The sequence below is a fragment of the Schistocerca cancellata genome, chromosome 5, assembly GCF_023864275.1.
Source record: "Schistocerca cancellata isolate TAMUIC-IGC-003103 chromosome 5, iqSchCanc2.1, whole genome shotgun sequence".
In the NCBI taxonomy this organism is placed as follows: Eukaryota; Metazoa; Arthropoda; class Insecta; order Orthoptera; family Acrididae; genus Schistocerca; species Schistocerca cancellata.
In genome coordinates, this window is record NC_064630.1 from 79,877,487 (window position 1) to 79,890,750 (window position 13,264).

The following is a 13,264-nucleotide window of genomic DNA, read 5'->3' on the forward strand; positions in this document are numbered from 1 at the left end:
TTGAATAGTTCAGCTTCATGCAGGATTGGATTCAGCAAACTCTAAATAAATATTGGCCAATGGGTCAAAGTTATAAGAGCCAAAAGCTCCAGTGTTCCTGGGGGAGAAAAGACTCACCAATGAAGCACTTTACAGAAATTCTTTTTTAAGTTTTAGCACCCCTATCAGGAAGATGTATAGCACCAGTGACACCTCTTGATTATCAATTATTCCCATCCAGTGTTTAATTTTTTTACACTTAGAGACATGGTATACAGTGAAGCAAACATCCTCTCTTTATGCCACAGGTTTTTCATTTGTTGCTATAAATAATACTAACACAAAACATTTCATTACAGAAATAGCACACATTCTTAATACAGCACAAGTTTTTTTCCTTTTTTTTTTAATTCCTTAATACTTCAGAAGGAGTTAGATATGTCAGAACAGCAAAACTTTGCTTTCAACAAAAATAAATGCTGCACTTAACATAACATGACGTAGTCATCTCTTTGCAAATTTATTTACATATTCACGAACTTTGCTTCGAAATGCATCCTTGTCCCTAGTGTAAAGCTCTGCTGCCTCTATGTTGAGTGGATCATCAAAATTCAGAAGATCCTGTAAAAGAAAAACATTTAGAGGGTTTTTGATTTGGTAGTAACACTATTACAGTATAAAACACAAGTTGGCATTTCTGTCAAAACACAAGTTGGCATTTCTGTTAAAACGGCAGAATAAACAGCAAGATGTCAACCATTATTCAATAATATGTATGGAGTGATTACATGTTCCACAAAATAGTAATGCTGCTTGTGGCAATATCTACGTAACATTAACACAATGCCTTCTCTCCCTCCACTACCCCTTGTCCCTCCCAAAGTGCGCGCGTGTGTGTGTGTGTGTGTGTACGTGCTTGCTTGTGTGTGTGCGCTTGCTCACACACACACACACACACACACACACACACACACACACACACACACAAATAAGTAAACATTTAACAGACAGGAGCAAGGTCTGAAAGTCAAATGATCTTAGCCAAATACATGCTTTGAGGATACTCACGAAATACACCCCTCCACCCCCCCCTTTTTATTACTAAAACCATTCAGATATTTAAATATATTACTTATTGTTCACTAAGTTTTGTAGAAGAAATTTTCACTGTAAAAGCAGCAAATGGTATCACACCCAGACAAAAATATTATTTAACAGAATAAATAAAATTTTGGGATATATGGAAGTTGATAATATACTAAATTTAATCCAGAGTGTTTAATAAGTGATACTTAACAAGATGATTATTCAACAACAATGTACTGGTATAAAAATGACAATTCACTTAAAACAATACAAAAGATGAGATTTATTTCAGAATACCAGAACTTACTTCACTTTTATTGCTTTATACTGCACTGTGGGTATTACATTACCTCTTTCTGAACATTAAGTCCAACACAACTGCAGTGTACTGACTCTTCTGCCAATCAATGACTTGCATTAATAAAGTGAGCTGTGGTTATATAACAAAGGCTACATAACAGGTGGATGTGAACATTTAATAAGCAAACTGCAGTAGTACCATTGCTAAAAACGGTCTTCAGATACCAGACTAATAAATGTATCACTGTCAGATTTTGATACTGGAAATATTTGAGACTGCAAGAGAACTTCTCTTATTATTTGTTCATTTACCAAAGAAGCAAGAGTACATTTAGTGAAATAAAATTAATCTCACATCCCCACATGACAAGGAAGATGATAATGATTCTAAAAATTAAAGGTTTTTATGAGATGGGTAATCTTCTCCGACAAGATGCTAAAAAAAGTTGTGGCCCTATAATCAGTACACAATGTATGTACTTAGTCACTTACATAACATATCATTAATTTGTTACCCCCCAAGGCAGATTAAAATACACCACTATGAGAAGGTTGTCTCCATATTTGTCAATAATAACCACCGACTGTCACTCCTTACATCAATTCCTAAATATACTGCAGGGTTGTCATCCGACTATGCAGTAATTTGCTACTCCTATCATGGTTCCAATTTCAGAAAGGTCACCCATTTATGAATTTACTGAGCAAGTGATAAAATATTTAATTGTATCACTTCGTGAAGGCATTTGATTGTACCAATCATACTATTACATTAAAAAAGTTTTTATAATCAGCATAAGCCTGGTTTTGTTCTTATTTAAGAAACAGAATGCAAGAAGTTACCCTACGCTGTTTGGTAATACAAAGGGAGATGCCACATCATCTGCATTATGCAAAGTTACTACTGAAGTCCCTGAAGATAAGATCACTATCTGTATGTTCATGATCTACCGATTTACTTGTTTCAGGAGCCAAAATTAACACTATTTGCATATGATACAAACATTGTTGTGAAGCTAAGCAAAGAAGCATCATCAGAAAATAGTGACCACCAAGAAGCCAATGATGGGCCTGTTTAAGGGTAACGAAGTGTTCCAATGATGGGCGCGGCTTATGACACTGGAGGGTCCCCTGCGATCTCTAATTGCCTTGGCGATCAGGAGCCAAAATTTACACTATTTGCATATGATACAAACATTGTTGTGAAGCTAAGCAAAGAAGCATCATCAGAAAATAGTGACCACCAAGGCATAGTCCTCCACCAAGGGAACCTGGAAGAACAGGGAATTGCAGATTCCACAGCAGAAACGATGCCGCTGGTGATCGTGTGAACCACCGCGTCAGTGGTGCCATGAGAAAGAGGCTCAAGAGTGGCAATGGAGGCGAACAAGTCCCTGCCAGCCTTATTCAAAGCCCATCTGGGAAGGCACCCAGGTGATCGATGTTGGGGCAGTGACAGAAAGATCGGAAAGTGGTCACTACCGCACAAGTTGTCATGTACACTCCATTGGACAAACGGTAGAAGGCCAGGGCTGCAGGCCGGAAGGTTGATGGCTGAGTACGTGCCATTCGCCACACTGAAATGTATAGAAGCACCATTATTTAAAACAGAAAGGTCGACCTGTGCCAACACTTGCTCAACGACAGTGCCTTGGCCTGTTGCCACCAATCCACCTCATAAAGGGTTATGGGCGTTAAATTCTCCCAATAACAGAAAATGTGGCAGCAATTGGGCTATCAGCGCAGCCAGTACATGCTGTGGGACATCACCATCCCATGGATGATCGAGACCCCAGACAGTAACAGCCTGAGGCATCCATACCCGAACAGTGACAGCCCCTAAAGGTGTTTGAAGAGGGACACACACACTGTATAGAGAGTTACAGACATAGACACAGACTCCAGCACATACCCTCATAAGCTGCCCGATTCTTATAATAACTGCGATAGCCATGGAGGGCTGGGGTTCGCATCGCTGGAAACCGATTCCTGGAGAGCAATGCAGAAGGAAGGGTGAAGGCTGAGAAGTTGTAGGAGCTCAGCAAGGTGGGGGGAAAAAACCGCTGCAATTCCACCAGAGGATGACATTGTCCCCGGCCGAAAAAAGCATGAAGGAACTGAAGAGACAGATTATGCCACTGGATCACCTGCTGCCACCAACTGAGTACCCATGCGATCGACTTCCGTGGTGTCTGAGGGTCCGGCGAGATCTAGGTCCTCAGTGGACGCCAGAATCTCCACCCCATCCTCAGACGCAGAGCTTGTAGGTTGTGGTGGGTTGGGCGCCACCGCACATTCCTTGGACTTTTCTCACTGTTCCTTAGGTTTCACTGGCTGGGAGGGCTTCACTGATTCAGTCTCCGGCTTAGAAGTGGGGATGGACATCCCCGATGGGTGGGAGGGTGTTGCTCCCCATGGTCAAGGGGACAGGTGTAGTCTTGTGGCTCGGGCCGCCAACTGGAATTCGCTGAACTGATGGGACTATCACTGTCGTCGTAGCGCCGGCATAAGAGGAAGTCATTCGCACAGAATAGAGTTGTTCATATTTCCTCTTAGCCTCAGTGTAGGTCAGTTGGTTGAGGGTCTTATATTTCATGATTTTCCGCTCTTTCTGTAAAATCCTGCAGTGTGGCGAGCAAGGTGAATAATGATCTCTGCAGTTGACACAGATGGGAGGTGGGGCACATGGAGTATTGGGATGTGATGGACGTTCACAATCTGGACATGTGAGGCTGGAAGTACGGCAGGAAGACACATGGCTGAACTTCCAGCACTTAAAGCACCACATCCGGCAGAGGGATATAGGGCTTGATATCACAGCGCTAGACCATCACCTTGATCTTCTCAGTCAATGTATCACCCTCGAAGACCAAGATGAAGGCACCAATGCCAACCTGATTATCCCTTGGGCCCCAATGAACACGCTGGACGAAATGAACACCTCGCCGCTCTAAATTGGCGCACAGCTTGTCATCAGGCTGCAAAAGAAGCTCCCTGTGGAATATAATACCCTGGACTACATTTAAACTCTTATTGGGCGCGATGGTAACAAACATCCCCCAACTTTCCACAAGCGAGTAACGCCCGTGACTGGGCAGAGAATGCTGTTTTTATCAAAACTGACCCAGAGTGCATTTTGGACAAGCCCTCCACCTCCCCAAACTTGTCCTCTAAATGCTCAACAAAAAACTGAGGCTTCATGCACACAAAGGATTCCTCATCAGCTCTCGTACATACTAGGTAGCGGGGCAAATAAGCTTTGCTGCCATTCTTAACCTTTCGTTCCTCCCATGGTGTGGCCAGATAGGGAAACGATTTGGGGTCATACGTGTTTGCATGAAATTGAGCCGTGGAATGCTTAGAGACTGCTGGCGGCTGGCCACCAGCAAGAGAAGATGTGTCACTCTTCATTTCATGTCATCCGTCCTGATGCCACCCACTCCGACAAGGGCCCTCCCCACGGGTGCCACCCAGCCACAGCAAGGGCCACTGCTGGGAGTCCCGATGCCCCAAGGAGACAGGCATCTACTCCTTGGAATATGTGGGGAGTTAACGGCGCAGGCATCAGCAGAGCGATCCCTGTGTTGTCAGGGGGCTACAACCAACATGGTACATGGTGACCTCAACACAAAGGACTGGCTACCATGCTGGATACCAGGTGCAAAGAAGTCCACGGTGGTCGTCAGCGCAGAAATCGACACAGCACAAAGGATGGCGGAAACTGCACCCAGAAATGTATCCTCACCCAAGAGACGGAGAGTGAGCAGGACTGCAATGCGACAATGAGAAAGCGGTCTAAAGATCTCAATGCACGATGCACCATGTAAGGTGCCCTTCCTCAATTGGCTCGCTTTGGGAAAAATTTGGATGTATGGAGGTCAAACCCCACAGGGGACCATCAAATAAAGGCCGAAATGTGTGAGACTCCTTTTATCCTTGTAGTCATCTCTTACGACAGGCAGGAATACCGCGGGCCTGTTCTAAACCCCGCACCCAAAGGGGGAAGTGCTACTGGTCGGAATATTCGCAACAAAGTGACAGGCTTCGATGCACTTCTGGAAAGCGGTAAAGCTCTCATAATACTAGGTACAGAAAACTGGCTGAAACCTGAAATTGATAGCAGTGAGAGTTTTGGAGAGAAGTTAAATGTATATCAAAATGACAGGCTAATGGGAAATGGAGGTGGTGGATCTGCCACCGTAGATAAGAAACTCAAATCCACCAATATAGAAATTAAAGCTGCATGTGAGACTGTTTGGGCATGACTCATTATCAGCGGTGGGCACAAAATGCATTTGGATCTTTCAGTCGCCCACCAGGCTCATCTCCTGATGTAACTGAAAACTTCAGAGAAAACCTCAGTTCACTTGTACGCAAGTTTCCCAATCATGTTGTAATCACTGACTGACACGTTCACCAACCAACAATTAATTGGAAAAATTACAGTCTTGTTAGTGATGGGCATGATAAGAGATGCTGTGAAACTTTACTACATGCCTTCTCTGAAAACTAGTTAGAACAGATAGATAGGAACCCCATGATGGAAATACATTGGATCTAACAGCAAAAAATAGACCTGACGTCTTTGAGGACGTCCACATTGAAACTGGTATTAGTGATCATCATGGGTTGTGGCAGCAATGATTACCAAAGCACAACTAAAACAATCAGAAAGATATAAATGTTCAGTAAACTAGATAAAAAATCAGTAGTATCATTTCTCAATGAGGAACTTGAAACTTTCAGCACATGGCAGGAGCATGTACAAGCTTAAAAGAATCAAAGAATCGTTGACCATGCACTGGATAGATATGTATCCAGTATAGGCGTAAAACACAGCAAAGAATGTGACAGTGAGAGTGAGTGAGTGAGTGAGTGAGTGAGTGAGTGAGAGAGAGAGAGAGAGATGCTAAAAGGAACACATTTGGCTGTCAAGAGGGCAATACATGAATCCTTCAGTGACTACCATTGCAGAATACTGTCAAACAACCTTCCACAAAACCCCAAGAAAATCTGGTCATATGTAAATGTCGTTAGTGGCACCAAAGTTATTGTCCAGTCCCTAGCGAATCAGACAGGAACTGAAACTGAGTGTAGCAAAGCAAAAGATGAAATGCTTAACTCAGTTTTCAAGTGTTCCTTTAGAAATGAAAACCCAGGAGAATTGCTCCAATTTAAACCTTGCATCATTGAAAAGGTCAGTGAAATCAGTATTAGTGTCTGTGGTGTTGAGAAACAGCTAAAATCGTTAAAATTGAACAGACCTCAAGGTTCCAATGGAATCTCCATCAGACTCTATACTGAATTTAGGGCCGAGTTATCCTGTCTTCTAACTGTAATCTATCGTAGATCCCTTTAAAAAAAAAGCAACAACTAAGCTCAATTCTTGGAAAAAGGCACAGGTCACACATGTCTACAAGAAGGGTAGTAGAAGTGATCCATAGAACTACCGTTCAGTATCCTTAACATCAATTTATTGTAGAATCATAGAATATATTCTGAGCTCAAACATAATGAGGTATCTTGAACAGATGACCACCTCAGTGCCAACCGGCATGCATTCCAATATCATGTAAAACCCAACTCCAACTTTTCTCACATGACATACTGAAAGCTTTGGATTGAAGTAGTATTTCTTAATTTCAGTGCCACACCTATATTTATTGTCAAAAATTTGATCATATGGAGTATCAAGTGAAATTTGTGACTGGATTACATGACTTTTTGGTAAGGAGGACACAGCACATTACGGAAGTGTGTTGGGACCCCAGCTGTTCACGTTGTATATTAATGACCTTGCAGACAATATTAATAAGCCTCAGACTTTTTGCAAATGGTGCAGTTATTTGTAATGAAGTACTGTTTGAAAGAAGCTGCATAAATATTCAGTCAGATCTTGATAAGATGTAAAATGGCGCAAAGACTGGCAAGTTGCTTTAAATGTTCAAAAATGTAAAACTCCACACTTCAGAAAATGAAGAAACATAGTATCATATGACTATAAGATCAGTAAGTTGCTGTCCAAATCAGCCAACTCATACAAATACTTGTGTTAACACTTTCTAGGGATAAGAAATGGAATGACCACATAGGCTCCATTGTGGGTAGAGCAAGTGGTAGACTTTGGTTCATTGATAGAATATATGTGAAGTGCAATCAATCTAAAAAGGAGATTGCCCAGGATGGAATGTAACAATATTATGGAAAGGATAGTTGCTACTCACCATATAGCAGAGACGCTGAGTCACAGATAAGCACAACAAGAAAGTGTCACAAAATAAAGGCCGAAAGCTTATTTTGTGACAATCTTTTTGTTGTGCCTATCGACTCAGCATCTCCGCTATAAGGTGAGTAACAAATATCGTTTTCATATCATCGTTAAAAAAAGAATTGCTTACACATCACACACACAACCTATTCTAGAATTCTGCCCAAGTGTGTGGGACCCATACTAAATAGGAGTAACTGGGGATATTCAATGTATACAGAGAAGGCCACTATGAATGGTGAAGGGTTTTTTTTACCCATGGGAGAGTGTTACCAAGAAGCTGAACTAGCTCTCTCTTGAAGATAGACGTCACTATCCCGAGAAAGTCTACTAACAGAATTTCAAGAACCAGCTTTAAATGATGACTAGGAATATACTACAATCCCTACGTACTGCTCATGTAGGTCTCGTGAGGAAAAGATTACAACAATTACAGCACATACAGATGCTTTGGATCATTTTTCTTGAATGGAATGGGAAGAAATCCTAACAAATAGTACAACAGGAAATACCCTCTGCCATGCACTTCTAGGTGGTTTGAGCATATTAATGTAGATGCAGATGTAGAAAGCTGTCTTCATGATCTTGATTCAAGGCCAAGATACCTTATCCTCATTTCTTCCCAACTTCAATACCACCTCTCCCACCCATTTCACCTGGTCCTCCTCAATCCTAAGTGCCACCTTCCTGGATGTTGACCTCTACTTTTCTGATGGCCCCATCCAAACCTTTCTTCACATTTAACCTGTTAACCACCAACAGTACCTGTGTTCCGACACTGCCATCCCTTCCACACCATGAAAGTTATTCCCATACAGCTTGGCCACCTGTGGATGACACACTTGCAGTGATAAGAACTATTATCTAGTATGCTAAAGATCTCATGAATGCCTTCGGAGACAGTCACCACCCCCTGCCCGAAACTACTCTGCAAATAGATTTCCCATTCCATATTTTCACACACCCCAACCATACCATCATCCAAAGGAATAAGCCACAAAGGAGAGCCTTCCCCAACACCCAGCACTCAATATCACTCTGAACTGGAACTGGTTAACCATATTCTTCGTCAGGGCTTTGATCTCTCTCATCTTGCCCTAAAATGAGGGACATCCTGTCCAAAACCCTCCCCACCCATCCTGTAACTGTGTTCCATCACCCGTTCCAACTACCCATTCTGTCCCCATGCCCTACCTCTACCCACTACTTCCTACTCCAATCCTATGACAGGCTTAGCCTAACCCATCAGAGGCCAGGCTATGTGACAAACTCTGCTGAAAATGTTGCACAGCATTTTATGTCAGTATGATTACCAACAAAGTCCATCAGAATGAATAGCTACCACCAAACTGTTTCCAAAAACAAAGTTGATCATCCGGTGGCACAACATGCAGCTGAGTGCAACATTCTCAATTTCAATGATTGCTTCACCACTCAACCATACGGATCTGCCCCTCCACCACCACCTCCTCTGAACTATGCAGGCAGGAGTTATCCTTGCAACACATACTTCGCTCCCTTAACTGTCCCAGCCTCATGCTCAATCCTATGTAACCCACTGCCACCAATCTCCCTACCCAACAAATTCCTCCTCCTCCTCCATCCTAGAACTCCAATTCACGTCTCCATTTTATCTTCAGCGTGAACTGTTCCCCTCCGGCTCTGACATCGGTGCAGCCTGTGCACCTGTCACACCTCACTCCTGTATTCCTGGGCCGCAAACTGAACCCCTCCTACGAGCTGCTAGCCACCCACCCCAAACCCTCTCCCAGCTTCCCGCCCCTCTTCCCTTCTACCTGCCCCTTGACACAACCACCAACGCCACCCTATTTCAACCACCAAAATGCGATCCTGGCATCGTGTCTCTAACCAATGGGCACAGGTGTGTGTGTGTGTGTGTGTGTGTGTGTGTTTGTTTGTTTTCCAGTGTGGGCTCTAATTATTGTATGGAAGCGAAACTTCGAAGATACAATAATGCAGAACCGATTTGACATTGAGGAAAAAAAAAAAATTGTTCCAATTTTGGCCACCAAAAATATGGCACTGTAGAGCACCTAGTCATCTGCAGTGTTCATACTGAACAAATTGTGTATATGATGGTTAACAATAAAATCAACATTATGCTTCTCTCACCTTTTCTGCACATGTCCCGTTATTAATCCATTACATATGAACATATTTCTACACATCTTTCTTGCATTCACAGCACCATATTTGCACCTGATGACCAAAATTGGATTACTGTTTTTTTTTTTTTTTCAGTGTTCCAGTTCCACATTAACGCATTAGAATATCTACTAAATTTCAGTGTCATACAATAATTGCAGTCCACACTTGACCTCTGTGAGTAGCTGCACTTCAATTACATTAACATGGTGTTTACATTCTGCCAGAACTTTCCTACAAGTTGTTTTTGAAGGAGGTGTCTAGGAAGATATTTAAAACTATTTACCCACAGTGAATACTTCTTTAATTATTCATTTTAAGATAGGTGAAATACTAGATAAGTATTTACAACAAATCTATAGATTTCTACACAGATACATAAAATCTCAAGTTTGTAATAGCTCTTAGTCCACATTTGAAATCCCATCAGAAGCTTCTGGAGACAAATTCTGAAGGTTTTCCATTGTCATTCTGAATGCTATGAGGGAACATTCAAATGTTATGTGATGTACCATTTGCTGCTCTTCTCCAAAGTCACATTCAGGGGAGCAGTTTCATTCCCATTGGTGCAGCAGTGCTTCACAACTTGTGGTGTAATAGGGTGATCCTCTGAAATAACATGTTCCACTTTTGACCACTTAGGCTAATGAAAGATACTTTTAGAAATGGAAAATGTAATCTTAGGCAGTTGTTAAGTGTGTAACATCACACTGCATATGCCCTTGCTTGATGTATGTGCAGATGGATGCTAAAGGAAAGCAGCAACTTGATAAGGCATGACTGCAAATGCGCATTTCCACCTGCTGTGGAGATGTGCTTATGCTTTGGCATTGCGGCTTGAGGTACCAGTAAAACCAGAAAGTAAGAAGCACTGGCGAACAAGTAAATGCCAGAAAATGATGGAAAAATCATTATTCGGTTATGTGCTTTCCTATAATGTAAAAGGAGTACATGTTTATATGCTGTAATCTGTTATGAGCTACAAAATAAGAGATATCTAGTCACCAATCATCTTAACTGCGGTTGTACACGAAAAACATTGAGTGTAAAATGCAGAAGAGTTACCGCAAAGCTGTTTACAACATTCAGTAGTTTGGACAGATGAGAGCTCTTTTTCAGTACCCACACCCACTGCAGAGAGTAAGAAGTCACATGTGGCACTGCATAGGAGGCCCACAAAAGCAATTAGCTTCAGGAACAGTCACCACAAATTATTTGCATGGTAAAGCTGGCACATACACACAACTAAGTGAGAGAAATATATTTAAAAAGAAAGATGATGAGACTTACCAAACAAAAGCGCTGGCAGGTCGATAGACACACAAACAAACACTAACATACACACAAAATCCTAGCTTTCGCAACCAACGGTTGCCTCGTCAGGAAAGAGGGAAGGAGAAGGAAAGACAAAAGGATATGGGTTTTAAGGGAGAGGGTAAGGAGTCATTCCAATCCCGGGAGCGGAAAGACTTACCTTAGGGGGAAAAAAGGACAGGTATACACTCGCACACACACACACATATCCATCCACACATACACAGACACCTTATTAAAGGGTTGCAGCCAGAGATGGGAACTTTAAGTGTGAGGCCTTTGGGGGTGATGCCAAATGTCAGACAAGCCTGAGAAAATAAAATATGGGAGTGTAATCTGGCTAGGGCGAAGGCATGTTTGCGGAGGGAATGTAAATAAAACTTAATGGGGTTGTTGTGGAGGTGTTGTGAGGGTGACATGGTACTAGAAGGTGGAAAGTGGAACACGAGGCTGAAATGAAAATGAACATAAATATAAAAATATATGGGGAGAGATAAAGGTAAAACTAGAAAGCAAATGGAGATCTGGTGTGAAAAAAGGCGAAAAAGGGTTGGTTAGAGCTGGGCTATGTTGATCCTGTGGTGAACTTGTGTAGGTAGATAATGATATGCATAAAGGTTAGGTGGTTGTGTTGCCGCCAAAACACGTTAAGGGTGGAGAAATACGGGAAAATTTCGAAAAAACTACGTGAGGATGTATTAAAAGGGTGGTTTGGTGGTGGCAGATTATGGAAATGAAGCTAACAATTGTCTGGTGAAGAAATAATGACGTTAAAACCTGTGGGAAGCGGCTAAAAATGATCGATGATGTGAGAAAAACGGAAATGGAAATAAAGCAAAAGATATTAAAACTAGCCGAAAAGGTTGTTTAATAGCTGAAAGGAACTGTTTGTGAACTGGAAACGATGGATTTTATAGCAGCGGTAGTGTTGAAAGCGGAAAAAAAAAAAAAAAAATATTGGTTATGGTTTGGAAGTGGGTTACGTATTATTGAGTATATATCGGCGGGATAAAATTGTATACTGGATTACGGTAAAAAAGGAGAAGGTGAATAGAAAGTAAAACTGCTGGCAAAAACAGAAGGAGGAAATAAGATGACAGAAAAGACTACGAAATGTAACAGTGACAATAACAATAACAATAACAAACGTGATTGTTGGGTTCAAATTAATGATATTAATATAATAGAGGGAAACATTCCATGTGGGAAAAATATATTTAAAAAGAAAGATGATGAGACTTACCAAACAAAAGCGCTGGCAGGTCGATAGACACACAAACAAACACTAACATACACACAAAATCCTAGCTTTCGCAACCAACGGTTGCCTCGTCAGGAAAGAGGGAAGGAGAAGGAAAGACAAAAGGATATGGGTTTTAAGGGAGAGGGTAAGGAGTCATTCCAATCCCGGGAGCGGAAAGACTTACCTTAGGGGGAAAAAAGGACAGGTATACACTCGCACACACACACATATCCATCCACACATACACAGTGTCTGTGTCTGTGTATGTGTGGATGGATGTGTGTGTGTGTGTGTGCGCGCGCGCGCGCGAGTGTATACCTGTCCTTTTTTCCCCCTAAGGTAAGTCTTTCCGCTCCCGGGATTGGAATGACTCCTTACCCTCTCCCTTAAAACCCATATCCTTTTGTCTTTCCTTCTCCTTCCCTCTTTCCTGACGAGGCAACCGTTGGTTGCGAAAGCTAGGATTTTGTGTGTATGTTAGTGTTTGTGTGTCTATCGACCTGCCAGCGCTTTTGTTTGGTAAGTCTCATCATCTTTCTTTTTAAATATATTTTTCCCACATGGAATGTTTCCCTCTATTATATCAACTAAGTGAGAGATCGTATATGGAGTGGAACACGTCCTCCCGCAACATACTATTTTGGCACTGCACTGTGGGACATGAATTAGCGGTGTGAAACAAAGAGAGCATTTACATCTTAAATGAAACACAGAATCAAATGCAAAAAACAAGCACACTGTATTTGTCAGTTACAGCTCCACCTACCACAAATGGAAAACAATGGTTTGAATAAACAGTATGTAGTTTAGTGTAGAATCCTAATACACAATAAAAATGGGGGTTTCCCCCATTTGAAAATACAAAGGTGACATCCCCCAAAACTTAAAAGGGGTGGTTAGAAAGTGGC

General features: G+C 41.9%; 1 protein-coding gene across 4 annotated transcripts in view; it reads right to left on the reverse strand.

Moving 5' to 3' along the window:
• Window positions 1-288: 288 nt before the first annotated feature.
• Window positions 289-13,264, reverse strand: part of LOC126187351 (NEDD8-conjugating enzyme UBE2F-like) — a 69,080-nt gene continuing 56,104 nt past the window's right edge. For all 4 annotated transcript variants that reach the window (XM_049928376.1, XM_049928377.1, XM_049928378.1 and 1 more), the window contains one exon: window positions 289-600. In XM_049928376.1, the coding sequence (XP_049784333.1) occupies window positions 484-600 (117 nt within the window). In that variant the 3' untranslated portion in view covers window positions 289-483. The remainder of the gene's footprint in view (window positions 601-13,264) is intronic.